The 22,800-nt window shown below is 40.7% G+C and overlaps 1 protein-coding gene across 3 annotated transcripts in view; it reads left to right on the top strand.

Moving 5' to 3' along the window:
• Positions 1-22,800, top strand: part of tncb (tenascin Cb) — a 100,710-nt gene that overhangs the window by 46,057 nt on the left and 31,853 nt on the right. For 2 of the 3 annotated variants that reach the window (XM_055161593.1, XM_020927037.2), the window contains exons 9-10: positions 3,394-3,657; positions 18,326-18,601. In XM_055161593.1, the coding sequence (XP_055017568.1) occupies positions 3,394-3,657; positions 18,326-18,601 (540 nt within the window). The remainder of the gene's footprint in view (positions 1-3,393; positions 3,658-18,325; positions 18,602-22,800) is intronic. The other variant, XM_055161594.1, reaches the window with a different exon arrangement.

The raw sequence follows: 22,800 nt of genomic DNA, 5'->3' as shown, positions 1-22,800 counted from the left end.
AGTAATTTCTAATATATACATTTCATGATTCAGTTTCCAATTTTGGCCTCACGATTTGATTTCATAGTTTTGTTTCCATTCTACTAATGTTTGTCGGAACTGCAAGAGATGTAACTCTCCAACACGTGGGTCCCATGGATGGACCCCTGTTGGGTTCCATGTGATTGGTCTGACAGCCCATTAGTCTGACAGCTCAATAGTCCAAAAACGGACCAGCGAGTAGAGATCCCATTAGTCCAAGATTCAGTTAGTCCGACCACACACAGCAGAGATGCATGGATGGTCCAGTCCTGGTCAATCTTTGTATCATTCTTTTCATTTGTTTTTCAATATAAAACCAAAAATAAACGGACAACGGGTGATCAGGACTGAGACCAGGACCAGACCGAGATTGACACCAGGACCAGACCAGGACTGAGACCGGTTTAGTCCTGTTTCAGTCCTGGTTTAGTCTTGTATTCTGTTTTAGTCCTGGTTCAGTCCTGATTCAGTCCTAGTTGAGTCCTGTTTTAGTCCGGCATCTCAGTTTGAGTCACGGAAACGGGAAACGGCCGTTATCTGTTTTTTTCCCTTATTTGTTTGAACACAAAATTGAAAATTGAATAAATGAATCGTTATCTGTTTTTTCATTTTGGTTTTGGAGATAAATAATGAAGAAAACTCTTGGTTTTTTTTCGTTTTCTTATTTTTGTTTTTATATTGAAAAACAAATGAATGAATGATACATGGTTTCTGGTCCAGTCCTGGTGTAGTCCTGGCGATCGGCTCGGCGGTTGCGGCTTGTATATATTTATAATCCGCTAATGACACGGCATCGATTTTCTTGTTCTGGTATTCGTGGCTCCCCGCCGCAGTGTGGCTCTATTCTTGTGCTGGTGTTTGTGGCTCCCCTCTGCGATGTGGCTCTCTAAATGAACGAGAATTCCACCCACAATCCGAATTTACGAACGATTTATTCTCAGCACGTTACAAACCATCCATCTCTGCTGTGGGTGGTCGGACCAATAAGCCTCTTTTTTTCGGACTATTGAAACGTCAGACCAATGGGATCTCTACGCGATGGTCCCTGTTTGGACTTTTGGGCTGTCGGACTTATGGGCGGGCCCCCAACACAGGTTCAACCCTTTTTTGTCTAATTCAAATTGAAACACATGGAAAAAAACACATGAAAAAAAATCTCACGAGGTCTTGTGCCATCCCTATACACTATGCTCAATATTACGTCACATTTTTTATATTGTGGTTTATAAGTGTTGTTTACATAATTAGACTTTTATGGAGGAATATTTCTAATTAAGTAGTTTTCATGCCTAGACAAAAACAACGGCCCACGGCAGAAAAGCTCTAGCGGATTCTTGAGCTTTAGATATTTGACAGTTCAGAGCACATTTGATTAAAAGTGATTGCTTGTGAGAAATCCACTGTAATTTTGTACTTTTTAAAGCAAACCAAGAAGCAATTTGTGTCAAGTCACGGTGAATAATTACATAGATAGCTTTATTTGTCCCTGTAGGAAAAAATGATTTTCAGCGTCACTCAGCAGATAAAACACTGTACATACTCACACGGGACACAATACACAATAAACACAATTACATGGACACAGCAGGGGGCTCCATGGTTCTCTGAGTCCTGTTTGACTGTTTGACGGCTAAAGCAATTAATTATGGCGCAAGGGACGTGTTAAGATTTGAGAAATAAGTTTGGACGCTGCAAAACAGTTTACAGAGGAGGTATTACACTTCTTAATTGCTAACATAACATATTTAAATCAATATCTCTTCTTTTATCTTTTTTTTTAATCAATAAACATCATAAAACTTCTTCAGTCATGTTTTTGATGAGGAAACTAACTTAACTTAAAGGTACATTGTGTAACTTTTCAAGAGGAGGATCCGTTTAGAGGAGAACGCTTTTATCTGTGGAGATGTTATTGCTTCGTCTGGAATGTTTCACAGTATTGTATTAAACCTTTCTGTCTTCATGGAGACCAAACCAGACCAAGTTAAAGGTCAGATCTGTGGAGAGGAGAGACAACCTCGCTCACAAATAGACTTAGACTTAGACAAACTTTAATGATCCACAAGGGAAATTATTTGGACACAGTGTTGTTAGGAGTATTATCTGTTATATAAGGGTGAGTTGTACAGTAGTAGGGAGTATTATCTGTTATATAAGGGTGAGTTGTTGTATAATTGTAGGGAGTATTATCTGTTTCATATAAGGGTGAGTTGTACAGTAGTAGGGAGTATTATCTGTCACATAAGGGTGAGTTGTTGTATAATTGTAGGGAGTATTATCTGTTTCATAAGGGTGAGTTGTTGTACAGTTGTATGCAGTGTGGTATGAATGTAGTCCTGTATTTAAATTATCTAGCATGCCTGTTTTTCTGGGCATTTTTGAGCTATAAAAGCATCTATACTTGAATAAATGTGAGGTAGAGCTGTTTAATGTCATACTGTGGAACATTCCAAGCAGAGCAATGACAAATCCAGGTAAGAGACACCCAACCAAAAAGTTACATAGTGCATCTTTAACTTAACCAACCAAGGTAGCATGGTGATCTAAATATGTTATGTTTTAGCAACTTGTACTCATAGAAGTCTAATACCCATTCTTTAAATAACAGTTAATATATATCCACTATGAATCTTTGAGTCCTGACTCGAACCAAGAAGTCTGAGCACATGCGTCCTGTGTTCAGATCACTGCACTGTTTCGCCATAGCGTTTCCGTCTACCCTGCCCAAGAAGCAAAACTCTGGTCAGATCTGCTCACTTCGCGTACGCATTTACGTCACATACATCGCCACCTAGCCTCACCACCTAGCCGCCTGGCATGCATATCCAATAAAATTCCACACACTTTTGCATCAGCGTATGCACGCAGATTTCCTCCCGAAAACGCTCGTCTAAAGGCGGAATAAAAAGTGAACACGCAATGCCGCTTTTGTGTCTTCTGTTCAGACCGTCATCATATAAACAGCCTAAGAGGACAGACTTTAGCAGCTCTGTTTGTGTACAAGTCTCTCCATGGCCAAGCAACAAAGTACATCTGTGACATGTTAGTGCCATAGGAACCATCTCACACTCTGAGGACTTCATGGACCGGCCTCCTGCTGGTGCCCAGAGTCAGGACTAAACACAGGGAGTCAGCGTTTCAGGTTCATGCAGCTAAAACCTGGACATCTTCCTGAACATGTGAGACAGGCCTTTACTTTGATGCTGTTTAAATCCAGGCTCAAAACGGTTTTGTTTAGCTGCGTTTGACTGAAAGGTTTTAATTTGGGATTGCCATTTTAATGTATTTCTTATTCCGTAAAGCACTTTGAGTTACTTTGTGTACGAATTATGCTATACAAATAAACTTATCTTGCCATCTTTCTCCCTGCAGCCCTGGACGCCCCTAAAGACCTCGCCGTGACCGAGGTGAGCGAGACCTCCATGACGCTGCAGTGGAAGCGCCCCATGGCCAAAGTGGACTCGTACAGGCTGGTGTACGTGTCTGCTGACGGACAGAAGGACGAGGCCGTGGTCCGCTCCGGAACCGAGACCCACACCTTCAAAAACCTGACGCCCGGGATGCTCTACACCATCAAGATCACCGCCGAGAGAGGAAGGAGGGCCAGCGCGCCAGCCACCATCTCTGCACCTACAGGTTAGTCACGGAACTGCATGGGGAGATGGAAATGTGACGGTTGAATGAGCGGTTGGTGATGTCAGCTGTTTTGGGTGTTGACAAAATACGCAAAAATAAAATAAAATAAGGTGGCTGTACTCATTTTTTCATGCAAGAACATAAAATTCTCTAGGCTGTTACAGATATATTATATAAGCAGCTCATAGGGCAACATGAGACTGCTATGTGCTTTCTTCATCAAATTAAAAAGCAAAATTATTGTTTGCAAACTAGAAAGTAAGGCTCGTGCACTGTTAGCATGCTAGTTGTTGTTGGTATTGTTGTGATGGCAAAATAATTTGAAAAGCACAATTTAAAATGTTCTGTTCTGTAGGTCAAAATGAGACCGACGTGCGCTGTCTGCATCCAGTTAAAAAGCAGAATTATTGTTCGCAAACCAGAAAATAAGGCTGGTGTGCTGTTAGCATGCTAGTTGTTCTTAGCACTGTTGTGACGGCAAAACTCTGTGGTGGCCTCTGAAAGTTGTAAAATACGAAAAGCATAGTTTCAAAAGTTCTTTTCAGTATGGGCAAAATGAGACCGACGTGCTCTGTCTGCTTCGAATTAAAAAGCAAGATTATTGTTTGCAAACCAGAAAGTAAGGCTGATGCGCTGTTAGCATGCTAGTTGTTGTTAGCATTGTCGTGATGGCGAAACTCTACTGTGTCCTTGTGAAATTTGAAGTTGCGTTCTGTAGGTCAAAATGAGACCAATGTTTGCTGTCTGCATCCAATTAAAAAGCAATGTTGTTGTTCGCAAACCAGAAACTAGGAATGGTGTGCTGTTAGCATGCTAGTTGTTGTTAGGGCTGTTGTAATGGTTAAACTCTGCGGTGGTCTCTGAAAGTTGTAAAATACGACAAGCACAATTAAAAAAGCTCTGGTCCATAGAATCAAAATGAGACCGACGTGCGCTGTCTGCATCTAATTATAAAGCACGAAACCATGTGCGCTGTTAGCATGCTAGTTGTGAAAAGCACTTACAAACTCATCACGGTGACTACTTAGGATGCGAGGAAGGTGGAAAGTGAGGAAAAAGTTTGGACTGCTGCAAATAATTTTAAAAACCAAACATTCAGAATTTTTCATACATCTGGATTTTTTTTTTTCGCAGTAACGATATTTAAACAAAAATGTAGAAATTATCGACATTCAAGTTTCACACATGAAGTGAAAAATTGTAAGATTAAACACACACAAAAAAGTTTCTACTCTTTGCACCAATTTTTTGTATTTTTGTTAGTTATTCCAATTTCGCACATCAAAACAACATTTGCAATATTATCTTTTATTGTTTATTTTATTATTATTTAATCTTTTTTACATACCATACATCACCCACGTCTAGTTTTTGAGAGTTGTGTTGGACCAAATTCATTTTAGAAAAGCCTGTAATAGTCATTTGTGGTAATAAAGGTATTAAATGTTGTCATCTGGACCAGCAATTCTGAATTTTCAAATGGAACGCTTCTGGATTCCACTGACAACAAAGAATTCATAAAATATACAAAGAAATAAAACTAGACAGATACAAACAAGTAGCTAGAACAGTTTTATGTTTTCTAGTAATTGTTATGAAATCAGCATGTTCCAGACCATTTCACCATTTTTTCCCCACAAATGTTCCAAAACACAATATTTTCCCTTCAAAAACAGTTAAAGATGCATTCGTTTACTGAAGATGTTCTTGCATTTTCCAATCTATCTTATAATGTTTCCTCATCACAGACATAAGTTGAGTTCTGTTTTGTTTCATTTCCACATGTTTAACACACAAACCCTGCAGATTTAGTTCTTCTCTCAAACAGAAAACGCTCTGTCCCACCTTGTGATGTCATTTGGTAATACAGGAAGTGCTCCACTGTGTTTTAAAACCCCATTCACCTTCACTAGAATCATTTGGATAATTTCAGCCCTGCCCATCTGTACTGAAAAAAAAAGTAAGGTAGCTGTTAACTTGAGAACTACCACTTCATGACATTACATACATATAATATAAGACTACTGTATTTTTCGGACTATAAGGTGCACTGGATTATAAGGCACATTAAGCGAAACAAATGGATGACACTTAAGACTGATCTTTAACCCAGGCGTCCATGATCCATCGGCAGATCGTGGCGTAACTCGCCCGGCGTTGCCTCCCTGTCTTGGTGAATGTGGATTATCAATATGAATGTGGGTGGATCATTTAAGTTTGGATTTTTTATTTCCTACAAAAACGACTCAAATATACATTGAGTAATAATGTGTTTAATGCAGCTCTGGCACATTTGTTTACTTTTTACAGGAACAAAACTTAAACCCACATTGCTCATTTGGATAAACTATAAGCTCTGAAAAAACAGCTTGCTCCTTGTACCCTGATGCGGTTCAGCTTCTGTCGGACTAAAGGACATGACTTAGTGGAATATATGTGTTCTTTCTGCGACAAGGCAGCAGTGTGCGTTGAGTCGACACAGAACTATATTTTTCTCCTTTACTCTGCTCCTGACTACGGTAGCTGTAATGCTCTGACAATTCATCAAGCGGTGCGGCTTTGTAGTTTACCAAAGTCGGACTAAAACATTTTGACAGATTTTTGAGCGCCTTGTGCCACATAAAATCAGTTCGAGGTCACTAAGTAAGTAAGTACGTAAGTAAGTCTTTATTTATATAGCGCTTTTCACAGACATTTTTTTTTTTGTTGTCACAAAGACGCTTTACAGAACATTATTCAGTATTATTCATTCACTCTATACCTGGTGATGGTAAGCTATTGTTGTAGCCACAGCTGCTCTGGGGCAGACTGACAGAAGCTCTGCTGCCATGCCAATCGGCGCCAACGGTCCTTCCGATCACCACCACCATCACTCACACACACACCACTTTCATGCTAGGCAATGTGGGTGAAGTGCCTAGCCACTAGCACCAGTGCTAATTTCCACCTGTCGTCCCTGGGCAGGTTCATTGATTGATTGTATTTAACTGACCTTGACTATGAACTGATTACTGTCAGTAAGCACAATGAGAATTAATACATAAGGTGCACCGGATTATAAGGCACACTGTCAGTTTTTGAGAAAATTTAAGAATTTTAAGTGCGTCTTGTAGTCCGAAAAGTACTAATAGTAGTAATAGTAGTAATCCAAATCCACTCTTTACCTTGCAAAAAAGGCAATAAGAGCAATCACATTACCAACTTATAATGAACCAACCAATGCAGTATTTATACGCCTTCAGACTTTGAAATTTTACCATTTAGTCATGTTCAAAGTAAACAACAATCTCTTTATTTTAAATCATTACAGAATATGTTCAAAATCTGAAATAGCCAATATGAGCTCAGAGGTACGACCATGTTAATCAAAAAGAAAATCAGAACAAACATTATGAAATTTTGTGTATCTGTTAAAGGGATGGAGCTCTGGAGCAATTGTATAGAGGAACTAAAATTGGTAACAACAGTATAACGTGACTTAAAGCTCACAAGAGTCAATTGTGTGTAATATAAAACAACTCATCTTTGTCCAACCAAAACCAAAATGAAACTCCTTGTAATACCTGAGTGTTTTTAGCTTCATTCACTGTTCAAATCTTTCCACGCGCTCCAACAGCGATGGTCTGTGTGGGACAAAGCTGCTCTGAGCTCTGTTTCCACACACTTAAGGATCAGAGCAGCTCGCATTTACTGTAGCTTCATTTATTCATCCCTCCGAGCCAAACTGAAGCAGACCACGCCAATGAATCAGACCCATTGTTGGTGTCTATACCTTTACTCCATTTTCCGCCAAGCCTCATTTAAAATTGTGGGTTTGTTTTCCTTATTTTTCCCCGTGTTATTTTTCTAAACCTGAACAAGAAAAGACAAATGAGGCGATTGTGGCGAGCAGGATGTCCCAGTCTGAGCCAAGTCGTGGTAAATCCTTTAGTTATGCAATGCTTTAATATAGTGTATACTTATAGGAGAAATGGATATGGCGTTTATATGGATATTTGGGACCGCATAATGCTAAAGGGCCATTGTGCGTCTTCAGTTTGCGTGGATGGCAACTGCACGCTATTGGAAAATAAAATAATTGGAGTAATATGATAATGTATTTGTCCATTAATAGCACCCAGGGGAAAATTTATGGAACCTTGGAAGCTTTTCTCAGCTCTATAGCCTCAAACGATCTGGCTAACATAATCTCACTGGTAAGATGAGTGAAGTGTCTTGCCCAAAGACACGATGACAGTATTAAACCCAAGAGCAATGACTGTATCCACTTTATTATGCGTATTCAATTTTGTTGATTTATTAATAATATTGTGCACTTTTAGAAATTAAAAGGCACATATTACGCTATTTTCTGATCGATGTTATAATGCAGACATGTCAAACTCAGGTCTGGGGCCCAAATTTGGCCCACAATAATGTTAAATTTGGCCCGCGAGATCATATCAAATATGTATTAGAGCTGCCCGCTGGCTATAGATAGACTATAGAGACATTATTTATTTAAAATGTTGTTATTATTTTATATTATTCTTGTTCTGGATTCAATGTTTAAACAAAACTATTATTAAACATTTATTTTAATAAGAAAAGATTTAACATTATATATCTCGAAAGAAGAGAAAACATGCAAATGTTGTTGAAATTTTTCAGTAAATATTTAGTTTGGCCCACAACTTAGTCCCAGTTTTTAATTTTGGCCCTCTGTGAATTTGAGTTTGACACCCCTGTTATAATGTTTTCAGTAACACTTTATACTAACTACACCTTATTTAGCCTTAATAAAACATGAACAAAGACTTAATTAATAATGATTCACACTTAGTAACTACTTAATTACTACCTTAATTAGCACTTGCACTTAATTTGCCTGTGCTGTAAATAGTTACTCATAATTATTTCATACTTAATTACTCCTGGACTAACCATTTGAGCATTTATTAATCATTAGTAAACTATGACAGAATGATTTACTAATAATGCAATGCAATGATAATTCAGGCAGCTGTTATCTGTTAGTTAAGTCTTTTTGAGAGTTTTTCTAAAGTGAAAACTAATTATCCTTTATTAAGCATTTACTAAGCGTGAATCATTATTAAGTAAGTCTCTGTTCATGATTAATTAAGTCTTTATTCATACTTTATTAAGGCTAAATAAGGTGTAGTTATTATAAAGTGTTAACATGTTTTCTCATCATAAACATACCAGGAGTTGTGTTTTTAATGTTTTTTGTTTTGTTTTGTTTAGTTTTTTGCATATATTTATCACACAAACCCTGCATATTTTGGCTGAGTTCTTCTCTCAGACAGAAAATACCATGTTCCACCTTGTGATGTCATGTGGTAATACAGGAAGTGCTCCACTGTGTATTTAAATTCCATATTCCAATTTCACCATTAGAATTGCCTGCTTTTACTGAACTAAAGATAAAAGGAGCTGCCAACATGAAAACTACAACTACATGACATCACAAGGTGGAGCAAAGCATTTTGAGTTTTGGAGATGTACACAGACTAATAATAATAAAGGGTTCCTCAAACATGTGAATGAAACAAAACACAACTGCAAGTTTGTTTTTGAGGAGGTAACAACATTAAAACACATGTGTCTTAAAGCTCAGCTCACAAGAGTCAGTTTTGTGTAATATAAAACACTGTTTCCCAAAGTGGGTTGCAATATAGATATATACATACATCTCCGCAATATACATACACCGTCTTGCTTAACCAAATCTGTAGGAAACACTGATTATTGTTTTTCCTTTTTTAAACTTGAGTACTGTATTTTTGGATTATAATGCACACTTAAAATTTTCAAATAAATCTGCAGTGCACTTTATATTCTGGTGCCTTATGTATTAATTTTGGTTGTGCTACTGAACCCGAACCGATTTTCACATATATTCCACTGAGGCGTGTTCTTTAGTCCACTGATATAGGACCTTTAACTGTTAAAACACTTGACCCCTTACCTAGATGTTTTCAGTGATAATTAAATCCAGTTTACATTACTTTGCATTATTACTTAATTGGTATTAATTGGCATTATTCAATTGGCAATAACAAAAAAGGACAATAGCGTGTCATTTTCAACATTAAATCGTAGTACTTTCTTTTTTATTCCCATGTGGTCTTATATCTTTATAATCCTTTAGTGGTCCAGGTAGGTCGGTGGGTGTATTCTAGTTTAGTCTCCTGTGAATCTGACATTTTAGTATTGATACTTGGCCGAATGAGACATCAGGTTTCAATACAAGTTTTAGCATGGAGTAGTATCTGATTTTCAATACTAATGATTCATATTTTTGGCAGTTTCTTCAAATGGAGTACAACACAAAGGGATTTATGTAGATTCTGAAGGAAATGACTACTATCTGTGTTTACCAAAGAAAATTTTAACTTGCCAAATGCATCAAATTCTCATTGAACACATAACACTCCCAACTATTACTGACAACTGACAGCACAATTTTTCTCGTATCTTGTCCGTGCGCCGACATAGATTAGATCATGTCGCAGAGTGCGAGATTGGCCGGTGGGCGTGCAGCGACGGACTGTTAGGACAATCTTCATTCATGTGATAATGGTTGTGCTCTTTTGTACCATGTGACCACGATGAACCCTGGCCGCGTCCGATAAAGGCACCACATGCTGGGAGCCTGTTGGCGCATTGTCCCGGGGCCATAAGCAGAGGGCTAATCCCGCGCACGGACAGTCCCCGAACGCCTTATCGTCTCCAGACACGACGGGGGCGCAACAGTGGGCGAGCGAGAGGGGAGAGAGGGAGGGGGGGAGAGGGGTGAGGGGTGAGGGGCGGGGTCAGATGGAGTGACCAAACATGGGAGATTAGCATGTAGGGAGTTGTATTAGAGAAGTGTCATTAATATCATTTGAATGTTATTACAGCTATTGTTGGGATTTTTTCATATATCGGTATCGGATAGGGCTGGGAATCAAATCACAGGGTCCCTCATGATTCGATACAATACTCCATACTAGTGCCTGACCAATATAACGGTTGGCCAGTATGGAGTATTGGAGACATATCAGCTATTGGCCTTAATCTTGCAATAGTCCATGTGGGAATGTCATACCTGTTATAAAGTTTAGACTCTCTAGACCAGAGGTGCTCACACTTTTTCAGCATGTGAGCTACTTACAAAATGACCAAGTCATAATGATCTACCTAATACAAAGCCAAGCAAACTGCACTGAAACACTCTGTGCCCCTTTTTTGGACCCTCACCCACAGTTTAAAAAACAGGTTTTAAAAATCTTCCTTCACTTTTTTCACAGTTTTGTGTAAAGTGCCAGAGGAAGTTCTCTTAAAGAAGGGGTTCTCAAAGTTCCAAACTGGAGTTGCATTCTTTTCTGGTTTTGCAGTGATATTTACCAGCCTCTGCACATTTACCAAACCAAACGCACATCGTGACAAACACAGATGCATTTGTGCACTTTTGTTAGACAAACTTCAGTCAAATGTGGCAGTAGGTCTGTTCTGTAGATCTGCTCTATGCTGTAGACCTGCTTTGTGCCAACACTGGAACATAAATTTAGGCTCGTTTTTGCTTCACGTTTGGTCTTGCTCTTCTAATCAGCCGCACTGTGGGAGGGGCTTATGTTCGCTGTACGCAGGAAGGAGCGAGAGCGTGAAAAGGCGAGGGGCGGCGTGCTGACGTGAGGCAGATGGACAGGTAGGATGTTTAGGAAGTTGAACCTGCCCTGTGATGCACGCTGGTACACGAGGGCACACACTGTCGCAGACGAGCCGTGCATAGGGAGCGTGTGTGTTTGTGATGTGTCGTAGAGTCTCCGCGGGTTTCAAATGAGCGCACAGGCTGCACTGAGACGCCCTACACGCTCCTGCACCCCGCTTTATTGCCAACAGCAGCGGCCGTAATGAAATATGATCGCACTTGTTGAGTGTCAGACCTCGAGTGAGAGACAAGACCGAGTCCAAACGCGAGTCCGAGACGAGTACTAAGACATGGCGATCTACCCACACGACCTTGGCGATCGACTGGTAGATCGCGAACGATGTATTGAGCACTCCTGCTCTATATTATGTCCATATAGTCCAATTTACAGACAGATAAATGTCCTAATATGTGGCGCAGTATCAATATTTATCTGTGGAGTAATTTGTCTGTGTGTGACACCGTACTGTCCCTGAACGCACCCCCAGAGTCACGTCACTCACGTGCACTTGTTTACACCCATGCACAGCCATAGATCCACGTGCACAACACTGAAGTGCTGCTTTAAACGTTCTTGTGTCTGCTCCACGATAAATAAAAGTGAACTTCAGCATAGTTTAGGCCAGAAACAAAACTACTGCTGTTTTTATCAAAGTGTGAGAGCAGAGCAGAGAGAGGACTGTTCCATAGACAGAGGACACACACAGTTGGACACCCGGCTAAACACAACATAAAGAGTCCTTAATATTTAGCAGAAAAACATTCAATCTGGCAACAAGACGAGCCACCAGCGCCGCATCGCTGCATGTGTCAGTGAAACACCACAAAACAAAAAAGCATCATGTAGGCGACTGTAGCAGAAACAACAAGGATTCATCATGTGAACATTTAAAAGACTCTATGACAAGGTCACTGAGGAAGGGAATAACCTCACATTTATGTGCAAACTTTGCCCGCCGGCTTTCAAAAAGAAAATCCACACTTTACATCCACAGCAAACTTAAAACGACACATTGAACTGAAGCACCCGGCGACACTTTCAAGGTATATGAAAGCACGTACGAAATCAAAAGACAGTCGAGACAGATCCTTTACCCAAATCCCACTGACTGTGTACAGGAGCAGCTCCACTGTCTCTCAGCTGCAGCGGGACAACCTTGTGCTGCAGTTTATTGTAGGTAATGTGAACCCTGGTTGGATAAGGAATCTAACACATAGATTCATTGTTAAAGCTGATAACATACTTGCTGTCTGTGGTTCTATATGGGGTTTGGCAATGATACTGAAAAATAATAGCTCGCAGCAACATATTGAAAAAAAACTAAACTAAACTATGAACTGGTTAATTTTTTGGAACTGTGATCGAACTATTAACTATAAACAATTATGAACTATGAATGAACTAGTTCATTTTGAAATCTGTGAACTGAACTTTGAAATAGTTCATGAAGAAAATGAACTTTTTCATCACTGCATTATACAGTGACCCCATTTTCTATAGACATTTGACCACATTTGTCTTGTATCAGATGCTTTTCTTGATGCAAAAACGGATTTGGAATTAGAACTGATGGAGCATAAAATACTGTATGTCGTCTTGTAAGAAAGTTGAACGTTTCCATCATTTTACTGCCGGCAAGTCGTACCTTTTTCTTTGGCTTGGTGCTGGCACAAACAAAATGTACAGACTTGGGCTGGAGTGGAGAGAAAATTGTAAAATTGCATTACTTTTAACAGATTGTTACTGTCTTTTAGTGAAAAACAGGACTGGCTCATTTTGCAGCAGTTCAAAGTTATTACTTACGTTGATGATCTTATAAGCACTTTTCACAACTTTCAGAGACCAAAGCAGAGTTTTTCCGCCATGGTAATGCAAACAAATGAAAACTAGCATGCTAACAGCGCACTTCCTGATTCTCAGAGGATAAAACGCGTGTCGTTTCTACCATAAGAGCTGCTTATATTATATTTCTGTACAACATATCACTACACGGGAAAAATGGGTAATGCATTGATACCTTGCAGTGACATCAAGCTGGGGTGTTGTACGTATATGTCTATGGAGGGAAGTTCAGCAGAGATACGACGCACAGATTAGAATAAGTTGTAAGATACTGTGAAAACGAAAAAAAGAAAAATGCTAAATGGATTTAAACGTGCACTATGTAAATTTTCTGGTAAGAGTCCAGCACTTCCTGATTCTCAGAGGATAAAAGGTGTCTTTTTTCTACCATAAGAGCTGCTTATGCAATACTGTAAATCTGTACATGAAAAAATGGGTACAGCCACTTCTTAAACTTGGGCTTTATGTAGGTTAACTGTACACTGACTTGTTAAATAGCTAATAAAATGCAATAAAATCCTCCTACAATCGAGATCACCAGCTACTGACTGGTCTAAAAGTAGGACTCTCCCAGTACCCAGCCTCGTTCCACACATGAAACACGATGTCACAGAAGGAGGAAGAGCCTTTGCCCCAGAAGCCACGCAAACGCACGCTTATGTGGCTCCATCGCGCAATTACCAGAGCCGCCATGACAGCCCCGCGGCGGCTAATGAGATCTACTGGGATGCTGGCTTCAACCGTACCCCAGTTCGATCCGGTTAGATAAGAACAACCGGGGAAGAGGGACGGGCTGAGAGGTCATTGGCTAGAAGCATGTACAGCCGATCATCTGAACCGGGTTTGTTCGATATAGAGCGGTTTTGTAGGTGTATAAAGTACGTGGATGTGTGGACGACAAATGGGAGGTATCAGAATGGTGATATCTCCGGGGGACATTTGATACGCCGCACATCGCACGTCTGTCTAACCGCATGAGATAAGATTTGTATATAGGTGGATTCATTCTCATTCCCGTAAGGTGAAAAGGCCCTGAGCTGTGTTGTCATGTTGTTTCCTCGCAAAAAAACAGACCTGGAGTTGTGTTTTGTTTCATTCTCACTCGTTTATTATAGAAATCCTGCATATTTAGGATGAGATCTTCTCTCAAACAGAAAACATGGTAATACAGGACGTGCTCCACTGTGTTTTTAAACTCCATACACCTTCGCTGGAATCAGTTCAACCCTGGAATTGCCATTGACTACAAAACTAAAGGTAAAATGTAGCTCTTAATTTGAAAACTACTAAACCAAAACCGAGCATTTTGAGCTTTGGAGATGTAGACAGACTAATAATAAAGGATTTCTCAAACTTGTGTGAATGAAAACACAACTCCAGGTCTGTTTTAAGGAGGTAACAACATTCGAACATGTTAAAGCGCACAACAGTCAATTTTGCGTAATATAGGGCCTTTAAAGATAATTTGATTTACTATTTGCAGAAGCTATTTTCTCCACGACTTATTTGGAATAGACTTACTGTATGTATGGTTCATCAATATATGTTATAAGAGAGAATTTGAATAGTGAATTATGTATTTTAAAGCAACACTGTGTAACGTTCAGGAGATAGAAACTTAAAACCATAATTTGAAACATTCCAAAAAATTGGTAAAGGTGAAATTCAATTTGTCAACTGGACAAATGTTTATTGAGGTTTAAAATGCTTCTTCCAACCACCAAAATGTTTTAGACCTAAATAAATGTTTGTCCAGTTGACAAATTGAATTTTTCCTTTGCTATGGAGTCTACCTGGACAACTAAGGGATTCTACACACATTATATCCTTCTGGGACCCAAAGAAAAAAAGTGTATTGCAACATATATATATTTTTTTTAATGATTTTCCATCCACCACTTCTGTTTGGAGGTAAATAAACACCTTAGCATTTAGATTTAGTTCAATTTATTTGTATTTATAATTCTGAAACATGTCCTCTGTAATGGACAGTGAGGACATTTTGGTGTTAAATCTGCATTAACAACCTAACAAAAACAACTTCTTTGATGACCAACATCTCTGCCAAGCTTCTACAGTTGACTCAAAAGGTTTTTAGACTTAGGCTACGTTCACACTGCAGCCTGAAGTGACCCAAATCTGATTTTTTGGCCCCTATGTGACCTGTATCTGATCTTTTAATGACAGTCTGAACCACACAGATCTGATTTTTTCAAATGCGACCCAGAACACTTCAATATGTGCTCCTAAAACCGGTACATATCCGATCGTTTGACATGCGACTTCAGTCTGAACGGCCAAAGCGCATTCACCCGACCTACACGTTATCAACAAGTCACAAACGTCACTATTCTGCGCTGAAGTAGGCGAAAATAGTTAATGAACTCCGTGTCACTGAAGCAAAGCACATCACCACTCACCACTCTTGTCTACGTCTCCACATCCACACGTTCCTTTCAACGGACGTTGCTGCCGCTGTCCCACAAAACACCATGACCAAAAACCTCGTCCTTCTCAATCTCCCCCTTAAAACAAGTAAGTTGTTCATGTTCTGGCTCCGGTACGAGAGGAACTTTAAAATTTCCAGGTGCTCAGTGCTCGCGTCCATGTTTGGACAACTTCCGTAAACACAGAGCACGCTCACTGTGGTTGACGTCATCGTGTCCTCCAATGCGCATGCAGGACACTTTTGGGTCATTTAATGTTCACACTGGAGTCACATACAAGTCACATTTAATTGGAAATGTGAACGACCTCGCAAAAACGTCGGATTTCACAAAAAAATCCAAATTGAGCGTTAAGCCCTGCAGTCTGAACGTAGCCATAGACTCCTCCTTATCATAGTGCAGTCGCAAACTAACTTCTGTTAAATGACAGTATGATAGGACCTGTAATCCCCCAGACCTATTTAGGAAGAGGAACCTAGTCCCCCATTAAGAGTCGATCTCAAAACGCTTAAAAGACAGACTGGTTAACTCACTGTCCACTACAAAGGACACAAATGAATGGGCCAGGTCTCAGAAGGACATACAAAATGCACTGCAAGTGGAGGCTCTCCTACTGACCAACTAAGAGTCAGGTTTGTGGAGATGCAAGCCCACTCACAAGTTTTTCAGTACAATAAAAAAGGTTTAAACGTGTTTTTTTTGGATGAAATGTTATGCAGTGGGGCTTTAATTCAATTCAGTTTATTTGTATAGCTCAATATATCAATACAACAGAGAGGGTAAGAGGGAAAGAGAAAAAATATGAAATTGGATTAGTCAAACAGTCATAAAAATGTCTTAATAGCTGGATTAAGAATTTTTTTTTTGCACTGTTTCGGCAATTTTAAATGTCAAAATAGACTTTGCCAAGCCGCTTTACCAGACAGAAAACAGATGAGTCGTGGACAGCCCAGGCTTCTGCTCAAATGTCTATATTTAAACCTTGGGAATGAGAAATGACTGTTGGATTCATCTGTCCCTGGAGTTTCCAGGAACGTCTTTACGGTAGCCCTTAAATCGCGTTGAAAGTGAAAAAATGTAACCCTGGTATCTGGCTCGGGATCGGTTCATCTTTGGCAGCTGAAATAAAGCCATATGATCTGATCCAAGGCTCCCATCTTTTTGTATTGATACTTTGCAGTGACATCACACTTGGGGGTCTACATGTATGTCTGCGGCGGAATGTTCAGCGGTTACAATGGTGATACGACGCACACATTGGCGAATAATGACAAAAAGTTGTAAGAAAAAAAATACAAAACCAAGTTAAAGGTGCACTGTGTAACTTTTCTGGTAAGAGTCCAGCACCTTGTTGTGTCAGTACCTTGAAAAAGATCCATTATGCTGTAAGTAAGCCCACCTCTCCACAGATCAGACCTGTAAATTGGCTTGGTGCTTGTCTCCATGGAAACAGATAAACTCATTATCATACTTTGAACATTTTCAAGTCAGATTGGGTTAAAACAAAGATGAAAGTAACTGGAGTAACAGAGCTTCAGACAGAGCAGTGCCTACAGTTAGCACCACGTCCTAAGGAAATGTCGATGACATCAGCTGCAAAGTATCAATTGTTTCTTTTCTATTCAGCAAACGGAGCTGTGATGTTTACCTGCCTGTTTCTCTGGTTCTAATCTGTCGTGAATGCCTGCACTCACAAAGGCGTCCAATTAGGTTTGTGGCCGGTGGTCTCTGCACGGCTCCCCACACGTTTGAAGTGGACGGCGTACTCCTGAGCTCTGCCCGGGCTACGTCGCACCTTCTGTGTTAATGGCTCATTTACAGCCATTAATGTGCACACGCAGCATCAGCATGTCTGGCCTCTATAGGACCACTCTATAGCAGCATGTTTCTGTCTCTGTAGCAGCACTCTTATATGATAATCTGGAGCCGAGAGCGCTCATAATGAGGCTGTTTGTTGGCTCAGCCTTTGTAGTGGAAATAGCAGAATATTTCCATCCAGACAAAGTGAGGGCCTTCTGGGTTTTCCTTTGACAGAAATGAGATGATTGAATGTGGAATGAAAGAAGTAGCTCTGACCTCCTTTCAGCTGGAGGTGTCCAGGAGGACTCGTCTGTCAGTGTCCTATTTGTTTTATATTATTTGTTTTGAAGAAAAGTTTTCTTACTTGTCAAGTGAGTTGGGGATTGTCAGGAGGAACAAATTTTAGTTTTCTTTTTTATAAAAGTTCTTTTCAAATGGATTTGACAGGGCTGTACAGAACTAAAGCTTGTCCTGAAGTTAGCAAAAAGCAAAATGGAGTTTTGTAGCTGACCTTTGAGCCATTCAACAGTGGGGCTCACTGTGCAAAGCAATCTGCAATCTTCCCTGGTGCAGTGAGTGATGTATTTATTAGATGAAGGGAGGGAGGGAGCTCAGGGATAGAAAAGCTAAAATGTCACAATGACATAAAGCATTGTTACAGTAGATCTGTGAGTAAAGCTCAGAGAGGCTTCTCTGACTCCCAGAGCTATGCACTGCTGCCAGAACACTTTTCAGATGTCTGTCTGCTTCATAAACTTGTGTTGTAATCAAACTGCATCATTGAGCACATTCCCTTCCAGGTACTTCCGTGGTTCTTACTGGATGAAGAACGTGAAGATAGAACCCTGTATGGGATGTTCTTAACTGCCTGTTGTGTGTGTCCAGAGGAGGAGAAGCCCGTCATTACCAACGTGACGGTTAGCGAGGTGTCCTGGGACAGCTTCGTGCTGTCGTGGTGGGCGGAGGACGGGGCGTTTGAGGGCTTCCTGGTGGAGCTGAGTGATGCGGAGGCTGGCGCTGAGTGGCAGAACCACACAGTGCCTGGAGAAGCGCGCAGCCTCAGCCTATCAGGACTCAGCCCCACCACCTGGTACAGGGCCACTCTGTACGGCCTCCACAAGGGGGCGCTGTTAGAGCCCGTGTTCGCAGACACCATCACAGGTATCCACGTCGCCAGTGCCGGGAGCTCTCTCTGTCTCTCCTTCAGTAGATTCACTGCAGTAGTCGGGCTTTCTCTCACTGCTCTGGGCTTTCTGCGGTTCTTCTGTACATGCTTTGTCTTTGACAATATCACAACATTCTAGTACAAGTTTTGTGAGTTTGCAGTGGTCCTTTATACTGCAATCTCTTTTGTACAATCTGGATTCTGTCTGTCGGTCATTGACTAAATACCAAATACCGTCGTATAATGCAGTACATTACACTTTTCAGCATTCATTTCCAGCCTAAATGGTTAACTGATGAAGATGAAAGTCGCTTTATAAACTCGCCCTATTGGTAAATATCAGAAGCCCTTCACAGGCCAAACAAATCTCTGCCTTCAGACACAGTTTTGATCCAGATCCTAGAAGGACTCCGCCAGCAGCCATCTCTCCTCTGTACACTCTAGCCACGCTTTGATGGTGGGGCTGAGGCAGAGCCTAACTCCAGCACACACAAACACACACAAATACAGCACACACACACACACACTCAACATAAACCAACCGCAGATATAAGGCTGAATAAGTCTGGATAAGTAACCAATTTAACTTTATCAGACTAATACTGAGATTGTGATTAGAGTGGACCGCAAACTGACCTATTTAATCACATAACGGTTGAGTTCAAAGTCAATCTGAATTGTATTGAGCTGACAGGTTCTGTAGTGAAAGCTATTAGATATTTCTTAAAAACTGTGTTCATTTTTAGTTATTTGACATACGTTTATAGATGATCTGGGTCTCTGCGATTGTCATTTAAATCCGTCTTTAGATGAATTGTTACACCCTTTTCTGATTTAAACATCCAACTCTTGCCTGCTGGTCTACGTGTCAATGCGAGTCCAGCAGCAGTAGAAGCATCTGGTGTTGTGTGAGAAAACCTAAATCAGGTTAGCGTGTAGTTTAAGAGGAGGGGTACAGGTGCGCTGCTGCAGACACCCCCTCGTACAATCACAGTCTTTAGCTCTGATTACAGACCAGGGGGGAAGAGTGAAACCTACATCCAAACAAACCAGAACATACCTCCAACCCTCTCAATCGTTTACATGGATAGATTACATGTCTTCGGTTGTAGCACAGGCTCTTTTGGACACTCCTAATTTTGGACGTGTCAGAATACATTATATTTTATTGTGTCAAAGCGCCGACCTATGACTTTTTAGCCAAAGAAACTAAACTGGACTAAACTTGGAAATCATGCATAGGCTACTTACTGTGAGCAGGCTTGCATTTCCACAAACCTGACTCTCACTTGGACTTCAGGAGAGCCTCCACATGGTTGTCGCCATTAAATTATTGTTCCTTTGACTTCAATTAAACTTTTAACTTTCAATTTCGTGCGGGTGAAGTTACTCGGTGTTACATTAAAGGTGCACTATGGCTGCATTCACACTGCAGCCTGAAGTGACCCAAATCAGATTTTTGGCCACTATGTGACCTGTATCTGATCTTTTAATGACACAGATCCGATTTTTTCAAATGCGACCCAGGCCACTTGGAAATGTGGTTCTAAAACCGATACATATCTGATCTTTTGACATGCGACTTCAGTCTGAACAGCCAAAACACATTCATCCATCCTACACTTTATCAACAACCGACAAATGTACACAAACGTTCTTCTCGTTATACGAAAATTGTTAATGAACTCCGTGTCACTGAAGCGAAGCATATCGCTATCCCACCGCTCTTGGCTACGTCTCCGCATCCACACGTTCCTTTCAATGAACTGTCCCACAAAACACCACGGCCAAAAACCTCGTCCTTCTCCTTCTCAATCTCCTCCTTAAAACAAGTAAGTTGTTCATGTTCTTTGTTCAGTACGAGAGGAACTGTAAAATCTCCAGGTGTTCAGTGCTCCATGTTTGGACAACTTCTGTAAATACTGAGCACGCTCGCTGCGGTTGACGTCGTTGTGTGTGCATTAAGCCCTGCAGTCTGAACGTAGCCTATGTAACTTTTTGATTGGGGAGTCCATCACCTGCTTGTTTCTATGGATATGTCATTGCTTTGCCTGGAATGTTCCACAGTATGACTTTAAACAGCTCTACTCTACATTTATTCAATCACAGCTCAAATTTATAGCTCAAGAATACCTTTAAAAGCTGGTATTCTGACTGTGAGTGGGGTCGCCTATCCGCAGATCTGACCTGTAACTTGGTCTGGTTTGGTCTCCAAGAAGAAGGGAAAAGTTTAATGCCATACTGTGAAACATTCCAGACAAAGCAATAACATCTCCATGGAGAAAAGCATTTGACGCACTTTGAACCAGAAAAATTACATAATGAATGCACCTTTACCATACCAACTTTAAACTTTTTGAAGTACTTTATAAATACAGCTGGCCAAAGTGCTGTACACAAACACACAACAAGACAAGGACAATCGCAGTACAACACAATATGCAGTACAACAGTAACAACAACAAGAAATGTACATGTCACTTGTTAAAATCAGTGAAAAAAGGAGTGATTTAAAAGCAGTTACAGACTCCGACTCTCTGATCTAATTTAATGTCAACTGGTTCCACAGCCGAGGGGCGGCAACAGAAAACGCACGATCCCAACGAAGCTTGCGTTTAGTCTTTGGGACAGTGAGCTGGAGCTGGTCTGGTGGATCAAGTCAGCGAGGCAGGAGGGCGCTGGGCCATGCAAACACTTGGGTGTAACGATATCCAAGACCTCACAATATCGTCGTGGTATGAACCTCACAGTACGATATTTATTGCGATATCGTGGGAAAGCTCAAGATATGAATGGGAGGCTCACGATTAGGGATGTAACAGTATCCAAAACTCTCGATACGATATTTTCACAATATACATCTCACAGTATGATAAACTGAATTATAAGAGGCACTGTCATTAAATGGTCTATTTTCGAACTTTTTTCACAAATAAACCGCACCGGACTTTAAACGAAACACAACAGTTGGATGGGTCAGTGGGACTTTGTTTGTCACGTTCACGGTGACTCTGGGCTTTGTTCAGTTGTGGCGTGTAGGGAGGGTGCTGTCTGGGACCAACGGATTGTTGGCGTGTTTGCAGTGATTCAGTTGTTCAGTTGTGGCTAGAAGTGGCACATTGCGCTCGCTTTTTCGGTTTGTTCCTCCATTCCATTCGTTGTTTTTTGCTGCGCGGTCGCTGTCTGCTCTGTGTGTGTTTGCGTGCGCTGCGGGTGGTGCAGTTTTGTAGTTTACTGAAGTCGTGCTGGGACACCTGAGTGAATTCGTGTACAGGGCACTCTGGATTGTGGGGCACACAGTCATTTTATGATAGGGTTGGAGGCTTAAGAGCACGCCCTATAGTCCAGAAAATACGGTAATAAATTCTAAATAAGTAGCAAAAATAACAAGAAACTGGTGTCAAATAAGGCATAGTTATGTAAATGTATATGTACAAGCAAACATAAAATATATTATTATTATAAATCTAGTCACTTGCCGACACTGATGCCACATTTGGAAGGAAGAAAAGATTTGGAAAGTCTCTGTATCTATTGTGACATATGAGAGAATCAGTTGTGCAGAGGAGAGAGCTGCCACAGTGTAAACCACCCTGAGGGGCTTTTGTGGCTGCTTCGTCTGTATTCAGCCCCATGCACTCCTCCTCAGACCAGGCTACATTCTGCTGCCCCTAGGCCCTGGGCTCCAGAGCGCGGGTACAGAGGGCAGGGGTGCCAGGGGCGTTTGGGGCCACGAACAATAAAGCATGCACTCAACGCACCCATTGTCGGCATGCTAATGACAGCTCCAAACAAGCTGGCTCAACTCAATCTGAGTCATTTGTCTAAGAGGCGCCTTATTTTATCCAGGCATGGGACCAGAACAAACTCGCACTGATTTTATTCCATGTTGGAGTTCATTATAATAAAATAATACCTATACTAATTCAATCCAATGTCATATTCAACTGAAGTCATTTTTATATTTTAGACCAGGAATCTCCAACCTTCCAAGTAGTTCACCAAGGGATTTCTGAATTACCCGTATTGTCCTGAATAAATAAAATTAGTTTAAAGGACCCATCTCATGCAAAATAACTCTTTTCATTGTATCTTCTGCACATAAACAAGCACAGTTTGGGTTTTGGAACATCCATTACACAATAGTTATGAAATCTTACTGATTTCTTGGAGACAGTCACAGACCAGAAACTAT

Source organism: Boleophthalmus pectinirostris, unplaced genomic scaffold, assembly GCF_026225935.1.
Source record: "Boleophthalmus pectinirostris isolate CB_2022bp ecotype Guang Dong unplaced genomic scaffold, ASM2622593v1 HiC_scaffold_4, whole genome shotgun sequence".
Lineage (NCBI taxonomy): Eukaryota > Metazoa > Chordata > Actinopteri > Gobiiformes > Gobiidae > Boleophthalmus > Boleophthalmus pectinirostris.
The sequence above is the reverse complement of the archived record's forward strand: the minus strand, read 5'-3'. Positions and strand labels throughout refer to the sequence as shown.